The following is a 16,415-nucleotide window of genomic DNA, read 5'->3' on the forward strand; positions in this document are numbered from 1 at the left end:
TGAAGTCTCTGGCTGGCGTCACCAATGCCCTGAAATAACACAACTAAATCTACTGAAGTTCAGGCTAATTAATTAGAGTAATGAAACTGTAACACAAACACTTGTCTTTGGCAGTAAACTTTGCTAACCTTTTTTTCTAATTAAAGGCAAGGATCGATATTGTGAAGTACCCATTTCCAGAAAAAGCATTAACTGGATCTTCCATAGCCTCAGAAAACATGGCTAATTTGAAAATTTTTACTGACCCGAGTGTCAAGCATGTCAGCATAACACTTCTGCATTATGAACTACAAAATGACTCAAGAGCAAAATGCTACAGACCATAGGCAAGTTTATTTAAATAATTTAACACTATAGAGTGAGTCAATTTAGAAGTATAAAAATATATGGTTTAGCAACCCTAAGCACCACACAGAAGCACATTATACAAATACCACCGGGCCTTTGAAGGCAACATAAATATCCCAAATAATTTTATGAAAATGCTTTACTCAACACATCACAATAGGCAGAAATCCAGAGTTTTTCTGTATAGTCTGTCCTTCCAGTTTTGTCACTGTTACTGATTCTTAAATACTGTACAATGATTAATCTAGATTGACAAATGGGCTGTCAAAGCCACTATCTTGTTGTTTAGCCAGGGGAAGAATCAGCTTTCTTGAAGGCTGCCGACGCACCGGAGATGGTGCTGTACTGCTCAGTTTCTGGAAATCTGCCCTCAATGTATCAACCTTAGGATGAGATGGGTGTCCCAGAGTCTCACTGATCTTCCCTAGCAAGGAATACTTGGTTTCTTCTGACAGGCTTGGAGCACGATCGCTCTGACATTTCATTCGTTGACAAACCATGTTATGTTTCTCTGTATCTGAAAGACAACTGGTTGCTGAAAACTGGTTGGAATGAACAGATTCGCCTGGCACATCCAGGGTGTCTTGCGACCTCCCATTTGAGAAGGACGTTTCAGGAGCAGCACAGGGTAAAGCTGCACTGTTGGAACGCCAGCCCAAGGAGTCCTGGAGGTCCCCGCCATCTTTGACTGGGCGTTCCCGAATACCCGCACTGTGACTTGGCTCTGACACGGTCTTTTCACTCTCTGCGAGTGAATTCCGTGTTTGCACTTTGCAGCCAGGCCTTTCCTTCGGACTCTGAGAGCTGGTGGTATGTGTGGATCCTGACTCAGGAAGACCAGGGGTACATCTAGGTGAGGGTTTCTTTCCAAAGTTTCCAGGAAAGGAGTATGTGGCTGCTGGCGGAGGTGAGTCAGAACCAGGGCCATCACGGAGGGGGTCTGCCTTCTGGTGCAAAGCAAAACCTTCTCCTCCACGGGGAACAAGCTCTGGAGGAATGTTCTTGGGCAAAACATGTAGGTGCTTGCCGCTGCTGTCCCCAAACTGGAAGTCCGAGTGGGAGCCTTTGGGACCCGCATTTTGTATGTCCCGGTGCTCTGAGGCCTCTAATCGCCTTCGTAAGTCACAAGCAGCCCTCCTCCTAGCAGCCTGCTCACACACACTCCTGGGGATGGTGTGGACGCTATTTGATCTGCTTTCAATGCAATCTGCTGCATTCTGATGCACTTCATTTCTTTTTGATTTTTCATCACCAGTCAGCATCTCTGAAGCAGGGGGTAGTGCTGCTGAAAGGGAGGGAACAAAAAATTGAGAAAACGAAGAGAATTTAAAAGATTTTAAATATAGATATCTAAATTTTTTTTACATATATTCCTGCAAAATAAACTTGGTACGTAAATTTTGTCACTGCAATCCAATGTAGTACTATCGCTCGTTATTAGATCATGTTTCTGCAATGATGCATTTCAAGAGCCGTCGGCAGTGTCTTTGAACCTGTTCTGATGAAGGAAGTTTGTGTGATACCTGTCCTTGTGCACATACACACATCCTGTATCAATACTGGGGTTTCCGACTTAACTGGATAGAACACGAAATCCGACAGAGGCATAGCAGCCACACGGCACAGAACTGGAAGCATCGCATTTCAGAGCAGCTTGTCCCGGCCCTTGAGTCCATTAAGAGTTTTTTCCATGTTGTCCCTAGTCTGGAATGACTTTTGCTCGATTTCACTCTCCAAGGTTCATATTGTCACATTCTTACGGTCTTTGTTCCTCCCCGGGAAGAACAAACACTATGGCGAATTCCTGAGTAATCTGTGCTTCAATTTTTCCAAAAGCTCAAAAACCCCATGTTTCTGCAAAAACATCTCCCAGGGTGCTTGGGAATTCACCACTTTTTTCATATTTCTTCATCTACTATGAATCTAAAGCTCCTTATACACAGAAGTTTCCTATTACAAATTATCTTTGTCCCTTGTAGTGGTAACACTCTTTATTAGGTGAATTAGTCAGCACTAATGTTTGAAAATTGTGGTCTTTTAATAAGTGGATTTAACCTACTCACATTTACTATGATTGTTAATGTTTCAGCCTACTGATTTACTAATTTTGATAGGTTAAAATGTTTTCCAAGTCTTCCTCGAATCAGTCTGTATTGTTCAAGCACGAGCTATAGTTATTTTCATGGAGAAGGTAGATTCTAATCGCAAAAGTCTGAGCATAATTTTCACTTCCTCTTGTATATATCTTCCTAATTTCTCTAAGCAAACTATGCCTTTTCATTTTATCTTTCATCATGGTGATGGGGTTTGATTAAATACTTGCTGTTTAAATGTGCTCAGATCTCTACCTCATCAGCCGTGCAGCACAGATATATCTGCTGGCACTCGTGCCACAGAGCACCTGGGAACTACACACCTAAAGTGCCAGTTACAAGGTATGCAGATTCCCAGGTATTCTGTGGTGCGGTCAGCCACCTTGGGTTGTGCCCTTCTCTCGGATGCTTAATGCTGCTGGGGTCGGTGGGGAAGGGAAATGGGAAGAACAGAAAAGGTGATCCCACCAATTGTATTGCTCAAAATACCTACTAATTTACCCCCACTGGTGTCCCCAAGACCCACTACTTCTCCTGGGACACCCAACCTCAGTATGGGGAACAGCCTTGATTACATTCCTAACCCTGGCTCTCACCTTCTGGAAATTTTGAAGTGTCAATTTCGAATCCCATGCTGCCTTTTTTATAGTACTTGATCTATTCATGGAAACTGCTATACTATAAGCCCAGATACGCTTTCATCTTAGTTTTATAAAATAATTTTCTATCATTTTTAGCAGTAGAAGCGACAATGGGAAGCTTCCAGAAATGAGTGTAGAATTGTTCAAGTAAAACACATGCTCATATAACTTCACAACTTAGCTCTCACTCTTTTGTGTATTAAATATTTTCAGTATGCAAAACAAACTAAGAGAAAAACCACTCAAATGACTCATTCTGACCTACCTGACTGTGCACATTTGCTCTGGGATCTATTAGAAATAGGCGTTTCAAGCAATTTTGCCATTGTAGCGAGCTTGCTAGCAGCATTCATAATCCTTTTTTCAGCCCTGTGGGGGAATTCCAGAATACTGAATTAAAACAGTCTAGATGAAAAAAAATGGGTTTCCTTAGTCCCAGGATTTCTGTTTTCCTATTAGCTCTGCCAACACTTAGGGTAGGCAAAGCTGTTAAGTTTCTCTTAACCGCCCCCCCCCCCCCCAGTGGCTGATCAGATAGAAAACAGTTAATATTGGGGTCAGGGAAAATGTTTAGAAAATGACAACATGCTGTCTTGGGACCCTGTTTAGAATGAACCTACCTTTCTTCTCCATTATCCTGCAAAATCTGTTGGAGGCAAGTCAAATAATACTTGCGCATCGTGCGGGCAGTGTCTTGGCGTTCTCGCAACACCTCTGCTTTGACCATTTCCGCAGCTCTTTCCTTGCTCTCCTGAATGTAACGAAGCATGTCACCTGCAGCGAGGGACATACCCACAGGATGCAGATTCATTAGCACGGATTCAGAAACAGCCTGGACCGCCCTCAGACCGATGCTCTGCAAGAGGGAGTGACTGGAGGTCTAGTGTAAACATTACACTCTCCAGATCATCATCCCGACAGACTCAGAAGCAATTTAAAAGTCTGCAAGGACGATATAGCTACATATGTCAAGGAAACATGATATAATCCCCCAACGGAAACACTCATATATTCTAAAACACTTAGTAAGAAAGTACCCTCAACATGAGGCACAGAAATGTATATTTCCATTGTCCACTACATTTAGTTGAGAAGAAATTACAGAAAAAGAGGGGAAGGAGGCAAGATAAGCTGCAGACTTATATTCTTCCCTTGTGCTGTAATACATATTCTATTCCTTATTTAATCCTTGGCAGTGCTTACTGTGTCCCTAACCAAATAGAGCATCACAAACCCTGGGACACAGCGCGAAACGCTACTGTAAGGGAGAGTTGAAGAGACCTTCTGAAATTCACATTTGTGTAAATTCTCAGCTTTCAGGTTCTTTTGTCTTTACCTTAGCATGGCTTGGACCCGTAACTGCTAATTAGGGCTCGCCTTGCTTTACCAAAAATCTAGAACTGCATCCTACGCAGAGTTTCATTACCCTGTTGTATTACACAACCCATTCATATGGGAGTTTCCCTCTTGGTATCATAAAGCATCTAAAAACTATGCGCTTCACGCAAAAACACTAACTGGGAAACTTTCATCATTTAAAATGGCAAAAAGGGAGTCATTCTAAAACCACTTGGTCTGAGACCAAATGTCTCTAAAACAGAGCACTTACCCCCGACGTGCCGCGTAGTAGGATGAACAAAATGCTTAAAGACCACAAGCATTAAGAAAAAGCTGCCTTGTTTGTAGTAACAATCTTTTCTTAGTAACAGCAAAAACTAAGAAGCAAAATTCTTTCATTGGTGCTGAGTGTTTCAGAACGTCTATGTGATAGATACTCTACTAACTATTTTAGGTACTGGAGATCTTTCCTGCTTGTTAATAAAAATGAACATTTTTAGAAAGTAAAAACATACTTCTTCCTATTCAAGTACTAGTTATTGTATATTTTTGTTTTGAGGGGTGTTATACATTTAACATGGTTCATTATTCTTGAGAGGTGGTTATTGTTTAGTGGGACACATCCCTTTTATGAAAAACCAAGTGCCACACACTGGGAAAGTATCAGGGCAGGCTCTTGGGGCTTGCTGGCACCACCTGCTATTGACAAGGACTGACTTAGCATCCAGTGCTAAGGAATAACAGTCACAGAGCAACTGCCTACCAGGGTAGTTTCTATCTTCCTTAAAAGTTTACCTGTAGGGCCCGGCGCGGTGGCGCAAGTGGTTAAGTCCTCGCCTTGCACGCCCGGGATCCCATATGGGCGCCGGTTCTAATCCTGGCAGCCCCGCTTCCCTTCCAGCTCCCTGCCTGTGGCCTGGGAAAGCAGTTGAGGACGGCCCAAAGCTTTGGGAACCTGCACCCGCGTGGGAGACCCGGAAGAGGCTCCTGGCTTCGGATCGGCATAGTATCGGCCCGTTGCGGCTCACTTGGGGAGTGAATCATCGGATGGAAGATCTTCCTCTCTGTCTCTCCTCTCTGTATATCCGCCTTTCCAATAAAAAATAATAAAAATAAATCTTTAAAAAAAAAAAAAAAAAAAGTTTACCTGTAGGAAATAAGCAACTTAAACTCATGTGACATTTTCCCTCACTGAAAGTTGAGAGATTAGTTTATAAAAACAAAATGGGTTAATCAATAATTTAAAACTCTGGGGGCAGACATCTGGTGAGTGGATGCCCACAGCACATATGAGAGGGCCTGGGGTCGAGGCTCAGCTCCACCCCCAACTCCACCTTCCTGTCAAGGCTCACTCCGGGACTCACACTGATGTGGGCCTTGGCTTTGAGACTGAAGGCATTTGGGAGTGAACAAGCAGGTGCCAGTTCTGTGTTCCTCGAATGCTTTTAAGCTTCAAAAAACTTAATTCTACTTTCATACACTCATGTCACTTCCAAAATATATTGTAATTTGGACTAAATGATTCATTACTGCATAATGTATTACTGGTTTAAGATGAAAGGCAGTTTATCAATGATAGTATTTTTCCAGAATTTTTCAAACTACAAGTCTTCATTCAAAAAGACCCAAGCCAATGTTAAAATCATGAGAATCTCAAGAACTTACGCTTGATTTTTTTTACAGCTCTTATGTACTGTCCACGGAGTTCTTCCAACGCTTCAACATTGCACGGCGGGCAAGGATTTTCAACAGCCCCTTCTGACAAAGACCTACAAACGAACCAAAGATGGCAAAAGAAGACTCTGTAAGACCTTGTTTTTTGTTTTTTTAAATGTGCATCCATATGTTCAAGAGAAACAAAGATGAGTTAACAATCATTTACAAAGATGCTTACTACAAGTATTTTAAATAGGGAAGGGGGATAGTGGGCCGGAAATGGACACAACTTTAAGAGTATAGATGGTTAACAGTAATAAGTCCATGTGATGAAAAAGTAGGTATCAAAAAGCATAGACTTAATATGGGAAAATGTTTAATATCAGATTAATAAAAGATTACAAAATCTTTTACAATAATCCTAATTTCAAATACAGTAGGCACATGGCATGCGTAGGGAAAGAAGGTTCAGTGAAATGAAGCTAACAGTACCTGCTGGAGACAGGATTTGGGGAGATTTTGTATACCTTTTGCTATTTAACCAAAGAAATAGTTTCAAAAACATCATGATTGGTCTCTTCAAAATGTTAAAAGTCTACCTTGGTGGTGCTTTACACAGTGCTTGCATTTCTTGCAGCTTATTCTTCATGTCATTGTTTTCTTCTATTAATTCTTCAACGACTTTGTTGTTCTCTTCTGCAAGATGAAGTGGATAGTAAAGTGGTCAGTTCTCTTATTTTCCAGTCTTCCTTTCCTTACCCAGTGTATAACCCCAGTCACTCTCTGAGCTCTCAATTCCCTAAGAAGGTCTAGTCTGACCGTTCTGTCTTTAGCACTCAGGAAGGATCGGTGGTCCGCCTGCTTCCTGCTCGGGCTCACGTTGGTCTCCAATGTCCTCATGTGCACTTTTCATTTTGCAGCTCGACGAGGCTCTGGCAGAAGCCTACCAGGATTTCTAACTGCAATTCTCCAGCGGATCCTGGCACTCACCCTGTGCTCACATAAACGCATCTCTAGCTCTGCTTCTTAACACTTGAATCGACCATGGTAAATTATTTAACCTTGCTGAACCTAAGGTGTTTTTCACATGTAAAATGGGGACAGTATTACTCACCTTACAGAAACAATAAATGCATAACACCTTATATAAGACCTGTAAATACCAATGTGAACATGGCATCCCCCTAATATACTCCATAATTTGGGAAATTAAATTACTTTTTCCATTTTCAGTGAATGTTACCAAGAATGGAAAATGAAATTTAAGAAACAAAAATGTAACCACAACAGCAAGAACATTATCACCTAGTGAGACTTATAAACAAAACTACTAAATGATTTGTCTGGTACTGACCTCCATCATCAACCTTGTAAAAATACCAACTTTCTTTGATTTATCGTGGTCTATAACTTTTAGGAAAGACTACATAGAACAATGGTTCTGTGATAATGTATGGTGTTAAATATTAATCACATCCAACCACCCTTTTTCTTTTTGAAAAATTTTCAAATTTTGTAAGTAGACTTTAAGAAGTTAATAAAAAAAAACAGGATTGGAAATATTATTTAAATGCTAACCCTTCTCAACTCAAGTTCAACAGTTAAGATATTTTTTGTAAGCAACGACACCATTTTGCTCATCCCTGAAAAGCTGCAGGTCCCGGGAATTCTTATCAATGCAACCCTTAACTTTGATGAAAAATAGGTGTATTTTAAAAACTTGCTGGACCACTGATGACTGCCCATCATCTTACAAAGGTGCCCTTTTTAGGGAGCATTATCCCTGTAAATGTTTTTAAGATTAATTTTTATTGGAAAGTCAATTACAGAGAAAGAGAGGGCAAGATCATCCATCCACTGGTTCGCTCCCCAAGTAGCTGCAATGGCCAGAGCGGAGCTGATCTGAAGCGAGGCACTTCTTGTGGCTCTTGCACATGGGTGCATGGTCCCAAGACTTTGTGCCACTGTCCATTGCTATCCCAGGCCAAAGCAGGGAGCTGGATGAGAAGTGGAGCAGCTGCAATATGAATTAGTGCCCATATGGTATCCCAGCACTTGCAAGGTAAACTTTTCTCAAAGTATCAGTAATTTCACTGCATGTCCACTTAAGCTCCATCATAACTCTGAGGTTTATTCTTGCTTCTAAGTTAACAGAATTCATGTTCTCAGAATGGCTCTTTCCAAACTGATGTCTTATTCTTCTCAGTGCTCTAAAATGGATCTCATTCAGATATGCAGGTTAGTGTGAACTTACCTTGGTGCAAAAATGTTTTGAAATTCGAAGCTAACACTGTAGCACAGTGGGTTAAGTTACTTGCAATACTGACACCCCATATTGGAGTGTCAGTTCAAGCCCTTGCTGCTCCACTTCCAATCTTGGTACCTTGAATGGCACTGGAAGAAGGCCCAAATACGAGAGACCTGGATGGAGTTCCTTGCTTCTGGCTTAGCCTGGCCACTGTAGTCCTTGTGGGGTGAACAACTGGATGGGAAATCTCCCTCCACCTTTCTTGCTCTTTCCAACAGACAAATATTCAAACATTTTTTTGAAATCTATGCATAATTTTTTCATGTGCATTCCATTAACTTTTTATTGGAAAGTCAGTATACAGAGGAGGAAAGATGGAGAGGAAGATCCGTCCACTGATTCCCTCCTCAAACAGCTGCAATGGCGAGAGCTGTACCAATAAGAAGGTACAGGGGCCTGAAGCCTCCTCCAGGTCTCATGTAGGTGAAGCATCTGAAGGTTTTGGCCTGCAAAGGCAGCAAAATATGGCCCCATCAGCTGGGAGCTGGATGGGAAGTTTAGCACATGGGATACACTTATAGGTAGAGGGTTAGTCAACAGAATCATCCTACCGACCTTGGAGTCCATGAACTTTTGAAGAATTTCTGTATTTATTGCTATGGTTGGGCAAATATTGTTAACTTTTCTGTCCTCTACTATAAACCTTTTGTCTCAAAATCCTTAGCCTTTCTTGACATAAAATAATCATCCGTAACAGATTTAGTAAGCAGTAAAGTGAGCAGATGAGGTAACATGTGGCTTCTCTTAGCCATCAATATTTACTTATGTGTTATGAAACTAGCATGATGTTAATTGCAGGGCCAGGAGTTGATCCTTGAAATCTATATTCCAAAGGGGAGTACAGGTAAAAGAAAATTACAAAAATAACATATAAAAGTGAAGAATATGCAACAAAGAGAGCTAACCAGGAAATGGAAAATTTTGGTGAAAGAATGAAAGAGTGGCTCAGACCAGAGATGAGGAAATCCATACTATGCTCTACTGAGAGTATCCAGGAGCTGACAGTACATCCACGCTAAGCTGTTTGTATTTTGTACTTGGGACCACAAAGCCAGGGAGCAACTGTAAACAAAAGATCCAATTTATCTTTTAAAAATGGCTCTAGTTGCCTCATGGAGAATGAGTTTCAGGGGCCAAACTGGAAAAGAAAGATTTGTGGGATGCCTGCTCTTGTCCAGGTAAGAGATAGAGACGAATATAAAAAGAAGTGCACCTCTGCACCTGCTCTTCTGGGGGGTATATAATTAGTAAACACTTACAGGGTTGAGCACTTCGCCAGACAACAGTTACACACATGAGCAAGACAGATTCTTTATCCCTGAGAGAACCTACAACCTGAAGAGGGTTATAGGCATGGAGCCAAACCACTAAGATACAGAAACAGAGAAGGGTCACAGGGCCACAGCAAAGCAGGCCACTTAACCCAAACTGGGGAAAATCAGGGAAGGTTCGGAGGAAAATATTGAACCGTTAAGAGTTGAACTGAAAAAAGATGAGAGTTAAGCCAAAAAGCCCGTGTTAGGAGACAGTGCAGGTCAGCGCGATAACACCACAGACACAGTTCCGCAGTAAAATGTGACCCGTTCAGCCATCCACCACCTGTCCCACGTACAGAGCACACCGTGCACCAAGCAGTGAAAGAGGGAGCAGTCTTTAAGGCCGAGAGCTTTCCCTCCCCCAAAGGCCGTGGGAGGTGGCAGAAGGGACCCCTCTGCAGGAGGCTGTGCCCACGGTGATGAGCACGTGGAGGAGGCCACACCAAACTGCCTTCGCATATGCACTTTGCCCTGCCTGCAAAGTGTTTTTCCTCCCTGAAAAAAGACTCCATTTCTCCAGAGGTAGGCAGTCTACCTTAACTGTAAGTCCACACAGCAGACTGCCAATCACACTCAATGTCAGTTTATTAGTCTGTCTTCAGTTCCTGTCACAAGCATAGTACTTCACATCTCCATCAGAGCTGGAAACATTCATTCCAGCATCCCCAGTCCCTGACACATACCGGGCCCTTGCTATCTGTTCAAGAAAAGATGGAAAGAATGCGACCTTTTAATCAGAGCTGAAATTTTCCTCTTTTGAGCTTAGCAGGAATAATTATGTTAGTAAAAAGTAAGCTCCAGATTAGGTTATGTTAATCCCAAGAGAGTGCAAACATGAACTGAAATGTCACATTAGAACATTTGTGCCAACAAGGATAAAAGATTCATGGCGGTAGCAGTGCTACTGTCAATGCTAACCTCCAATTTTTTCCACTACAGCCTTGTGCTTCCTTTCTAAATGCTGAAGATGCCTACGGCATGTCTCCAGTTTTCTTTTCAGATCTTGACATTCCTGCTTTGCCCTTCCAAGTTCTTGAAAGCAGGGTCCACAGCACAGATCTTTAATTTCATGGCTCTTTTTCTTATCTGCAAAATTAAATGATAGAAAGCTTTCACATCAGTTTAGATGGAGAACTACCAAAAGCAAACCAGATAATGACTCAGAACAGAAGGCTCTAGGATAACTGAAAAAGTAGGCTGCTTAAGACGGAAACCTAGGTTTAAGTCCTATTCCCACCAGTTACAGGCAGTGGGATTAGCATACTGAACTTCTTCATATGTAAAATTGGATAGTATCATCTACTTATAACACTTCTATGAATCCTATGTTCAGGTTATAGCACAGAACATCATCTACTAAAAGGAACCAAGGCTCTTCAAGAAATGATTGCAGGCTCTGGGAAAGGAACAAAGAGGCAAAGATCTTGCCATGCCAGAAAATACTCAAGTTCAGTCACAACACAAGAACATATTTTGAAGGCTCTCTAATTGATGTCAATTTGAGCATCACTAAACAACACAATGAACTATAAATTATCAAGAGTCATACCAGTAATCCTGAATGATTTGACGGATGAGTAGGAAGGTTGGTAAATAGGCAAGACAGACAGGTAGATGGAGATTCCCGATTACACCACACTGAGCACCCACCTGGTAGCGAGGTAGGGAGGTCTAGAATTGGGAGAAAATACATTTTTGCAAACACCATAGTAAAGAATGGATCAGGTAAGAATCAGCAAACTTAACAGGAAAAGGATATTTGCATGGCCTTAAGTGTCTCCCTATGGGTTGTTCACTATATAAATACTGATGAATGAACAAACTGGGAAACATTTTGGCCAAATATACAATATATCACCCTAGCAGTGTGCAGGCAAGAATCTGCTCATGAAGAAGCAGACAAACCCCAATGATGAACACTGTCACAAAAGGATGCAGGAGATACTTCTCTCAAATGTCATTGTCACCTGTGACACAGAGGCTGTGGAAAGCTCCAGACTGAAACAGGCTAAAGACCTGATAACTCAATGTGACACTTGACCCCAGACAGACTCCTTCCTGCCTTGGAGGGAAGTAAATGCTGCCCAAGACAATATGGGGTCAATTCACAAGTCTTATATCAATCTACTGCTTGTGGTCTCACTTTTTCTCTTTATTATATTATGCCTATTCAGGACAATAATCCCCTTCCTTAGAAAATGCCAAGCATTCAGGCACAAAAGGTCACAGTCTGTCCCTCTCACATGTGCAGACACACAGAGGAACACCTACTGGGTAAAGTGTTATTACAAAAGACATGTTACTGGGTTTTCTTACTTTGCAGCTAATAAGCTTGAAGTCATCTCCAAATTTAAAAACATGATTCGAAACTTGCTGAATTCCAGGTGCTATGCAGGATACTTTCTTTTTATCACATGCTAAACAGCTACTGTTATCAAATTGTATAATCTGTATAATTGGTCATTGTAATTTTATAAACTTTCACTACTGTCACTGACATAATCAGCACAAGCTCATTAAATTAATCAGCTCTCTTGATTCCTGTTTCATTTAAATGGTACCATTTCGGACAACGAAGCATCATATTCATACCAAACACTCATATTTTTCATATGAGACACTTTTGTAAAAACAGCAACCATGCAAATACCCACTGATGAGAGCAGATATTCATTTTAGTATGTTTCTCTGTGAAATACTAGGTAGCAGTGGAAATAGAGAAATAGAGCTATATGCATTAAACCAAACAAAACTCTGTAGAAAGAAAGCAAGTCACAAAAGACATGAGTGGTAAAGACAAACAACTTTTTACAACTAAGCGTATTTAATTACTTGTTACCTCAGGCTGGAGGGAAGAACTGTAGTCCGCAGCATCGCTGATGTTCTATTTCTTAAATGATGAAAGTTCCTGGCTGTTACACTCCCCTATGTTGCCTATGCATCACACACATTCTTACATGTATCAAGTGTTTCATCACTGATGTTGACGTTACTTAAGTATTAAAATGCCAGGGGCATAGAGCCAAACAACAGTGATTATCTGGTGGTGGGAGCATGAAAACCTTCATCACTTAATGTCTGTTTTGATTTATTTCATTCTTTCTAGCAAACTTGTTGAGAAAAGAAAAAAACCTACAGAAATAAATCCTCTTTACAGTCTGACTTGTCCAAGTCTAATTCTTTCATATTTATAGGACTTCCTAAAGCCAGACAACCTTTAAAACGTATACTTTAATCTGTGGAAGGCAAAGAAATAATTGCCAGGCTGCTCCAAATATGACCAAAAACTGAAAAGACATACAGTAGTATTACCACCTGCTTAACAGACAATATTCTCAACCCTCCAGAAGTAAGGATAAAGGGCTTGTGTAACTATGAACTAACAGGTGGTGCTCACCTAACATCCTGGTAATGTGACCAACAGGATTAGAATTGTGTGACACCTAAGGTTATCGGCTTGGGGTGGATAATTTGCTCTGGCAATTGCTAGTTCTGCCAGATTGCAGTGAAAATTGTGAAGGGGCAGGCTGCAAGGGGATGACACCCTAAAAGAGGCTGGGAGCTAATCACAGAGGTTAGACCTTAGAAAACTCGAGAGGAAGCAATGGAAGCCCTTATTCCTCAGGCTATGTGGCACAGTACACAAATTCCTTTTCCTAATGACAAGCTTAGGAAAAGTTACACTGTAAATTTCTCCAAGATTTTAGTAGTACATACTGTGTACCATCTACCCTATCACATATTAAGAGAGGAAGAAATTTAAGACATTGTTAGAAATTAAACAGTGCCTTTGATTATTAAAAAAAATAAGTCACAAATAAGTTAGAAAACTTATACACTGCAGGCTGATTTTTATGTTTAAAATGGTTGAGATAAGCTTTAGGAATTTGAATGAAACATACTTATCTGGCAATTCTCTGATCAGCATCAGTTGTACATGCAAGGAAAACCATGAAAAGAACGTCCCAATTAAGCCTGACTTCAAAAACACAAAATCAAATCAAGAGACAGGACCCACATTAAGTGGGAGGAACAGCACATATGAATGAGTTCATTAACAAAACCACTCACAGATTTGATTTGTTCCTCAAAGCCACCCTTGGGGATGGCCATTCCAGAGGTTACAGAGAAGAGTAGGAACAAAATTTAGTTACCAGTTTCTGCTGCTGGTTCCACTTCTTGCCACGGCAATGGCTGGGCACAGCGTCCAGACATAGACGTGGGAAGGGCTGCTGGGGCTGCTCTGCCGGTGCCATCCTTGGCAGCATCCATGGAGATCTTAGCCATACGCCCCTGCAATCAATTATCTTCAAAGTTAATATCCAGGAAAAAAACATCTTCACACAAATTTTTACCTAAAATGCTAATAGAAAAGAAAGACTTGCCTGGCCTGTATCACAGAACTATTGTCTATACCATCGACCGTTGTCCCATGATCATACAAAGCATCACAGGAGTGTTCAGACAGCCTATATACCACACAAAGGCATTTGAGCCATTTAATGGTCTACATGATTCTACTGCAGGTATGGACAATGGGAAATCTGAATTGTTCTTCCAAATCCAGAGCACCTTCTAGAGTTGCAACAGGAACCAAGTTCATTAACCACTGTAAAACAAGCTTTTGACTCCAACAAACTGAATATAATATACAAAATTACTTTTACCATGGTTGTATTTCATATCCTTCTAAATACTTTAACAAACTGTCATTATGTAAAAAAAAAAAAGGCCAGTTGAATTCCAGTGTTAACAGAAGCTGAGGCTTAGCCAAAGCAAACATGTAGCGCAAGACTACTTCAGCACTAACACTGAATGATTTTTCATGTTCCCATACTTGTTATAGGCAATATGATTCCTAAATTCATTAGTAGTTTTTAAAGCAATATGTCTCAGACTTTACACAAACAGTAAATCACAAAGCCATAGTGTGATGTTGAGAAAGCACTTCTGCCTAATTGCTATATTTGATCTTAACTGAAAGGCTGAGAAGAGACTGCCTATTAAAGATAAAACGAGGTTGATTCTAGAAGTCTTAGTTCAGATTATGAAGAACTCATTCAACGGACTGTCAGGAAACCTACCTTGGATGGTCAACAAGAACAGGTCAGCAAAAGCAGAAAAAGGCAAAAGTTCTACCCAGTCAAGAGGCCAGGGGGCTCAAGCCAAAGCGAAGAACAAAAGCTGAATCCAAAGGCATCAATGTTTCTGGTCCCTACTCAAGATTGCAGAAAAGCCACCATGACAAAACAGCTAGGAATGTGGCAAACTTCTGGTCTGACTTTGTTAAAATGAAAAGACAAGAACATATAACCTCAAATGCAAAATTTTGTACGCTCTATTAACATTTTGTGAGTTACCCATTTTTATTAAACTATTTTCCATTCATTTTATCCTCTCCATTCTAATCTTGAGGATCTCCATTCTGTAAATGAGGACTTGTTTATGCATGCTGATGAGCAGTTCTTCCTGTTTTTAATTTCTATCAGCAAGTCTACAAGCAACACACTTAAGAAATTATACATCGTGGTTCTTCACATTTATGGAACCTGTATTATGAATTTATAATCACTGCTTTACCCCAAGGTTCTCAGTTAGCTTAAAAACTGCAAGAGGGCAAATTTTATTTCCATAACAAATGCCAAATTAGGAATTTCATAAGGCATTTTCTCAGGGATAAAATCTGACCCGCCCAACAGAAGCTGGGAAAGTCTGGACTCTGAGCTAGACTATGTGATCGAGCCTCCATAGACTCCTGAGTCCCATTAAATCACCTGGATGATCTTAACACTGCTCGCCTTTATCATAAACCCTATGAAAGACAACATCTGCAACTGATCAGGTGTGGTACCATAGCTTCTTACCCACCTTTTCAGAAAAACACACTTCAAAACATATAATTTGCCCACTTCTCATTTTAAAACATGCCACAGATCATTTTTTAAATTTTAATTTCCCTAAAAGTTCAGATTAAAGCATTAAGGACTGTTTATGGGAAAGTGGCCTTGCTTGGTTATTTTTACCTTGAAGACAACTACGCAGTACCATGAAATCAAAAATAAAAGCATCAACAGGGATGAACTGTGGTGGGACACCTTGTAATGTTACGATTCTATACTGGTTCACATGTACCATGCGGAAAGGCTACGCTGTCTTGAGCATATCCTACCAAACCCCAGGGAACCAGGCCTGAGGTTTGGACTCCGCTTTTCAGACGAGCCAGTAAGTAAATGCCTGAAGCAATAAGGCGGGTCTCAAGTGTGGGACCAGAACTCAGGTTTGTCTTAGCTAGCATATGTCTCTTGCCAAACACTTGATTCTGACCCTGAAACTGAAGATATATTAATAGGCCTAAACCTATTTAACAACTCCTCTATCAAGAAAGTCTTCTAAACACTGGCATTTTTCCCCCCCTCTAATTTCAAACGTTGAAAGCGGCTGATCCAAAATATCATTTTGGATCTTTTATGTATACTTGACTGAAAAATGTAGCAAGGCATCTTTTTTCACACAAACTAAAAGCTGGTCTTGGCGACCAATCTACCTACTTCATTCATTCTGCAGGCACCCATAAAGTAACCAATGAAACTCAGATTCACAATTCTCAAGCCCTGGTGTGTTTTTCCAGAGGCTAAAAGCCATGCCTCGAAACTGGCACTTACAAAGTAAGTGTTTTGTTTTTAGGAACATGCAGTCCTTTAGAATTTCTACAGGA

At 40.8% G+C, this 16,415-nt stretch overlaps 1 protein-coding gene across 2 annotated transcripts in view; it reads right to left on the minus strand.

Annotated features, from left to right (window-relative positions):
* Window positions 1-314: 314 nt before the first annotated feature.
* The window catches only part of CEP152 (centrosomal protein 152), a 71,184-nt gene continuing 55,083 nt past the window's right edge, over window positions 315-16,415 (minus strand). The window contains exons 21-27 of one of the 2 annotated variants that reach the window (XM_040968660.1): window positions 13,855-13,993; window positions 10,619-10,786; window positions 6,676-6,772; window positions 6,086-6,189; window positions 3,703-3,856; window positions 3,348-3,451; window positions 315-1,630 (exon numbers count right to left, since the gene is read on the minus strand). In XM_040968660.1, the coding sequence (XP_040824594.1) occupies window positions 588-1,630; window positions 3,348-3,451; window positions 3,703-3,856; window positions 6,086-6,189; window positions 6,676-6,772; window positions 10,619-10,786; window positions 13,855-13,993 (1,809 nt within the window). In that variant the 3' untranslated portion in view covers window positions 315-587. Of the gene's footprint in view, window positions 1,634-3,347; window positions 3,452-3,702; window positions 3,857-6,085; window positions 6,190-6,675; window positions 6,773-10,618; window positions 10,787-13,854; window positions 13,994-16,415 lie in introns of both variants that reach the window. The other variant, XM_040968659.1, reaches the window with a different exon arrangement.

Source organism: Ochotona curzoniae, unplaced genomic scaffold (assembly GCF_017591425.1).
Source record: "Ochotona curzoniae isolate NIBS_2020 unplaced genomic scaffold, NIBS_Ocur_1.0 scaffold_4701, whole genome shotgun sequence".
NCBI classification, from domain to species: domain Eukaryota; kingdom Metazoa; phylum Chordata; class Mammalia; order Lagomorpha; family Ochotonidae; genus Ochotona; species Ochotona curzoniae.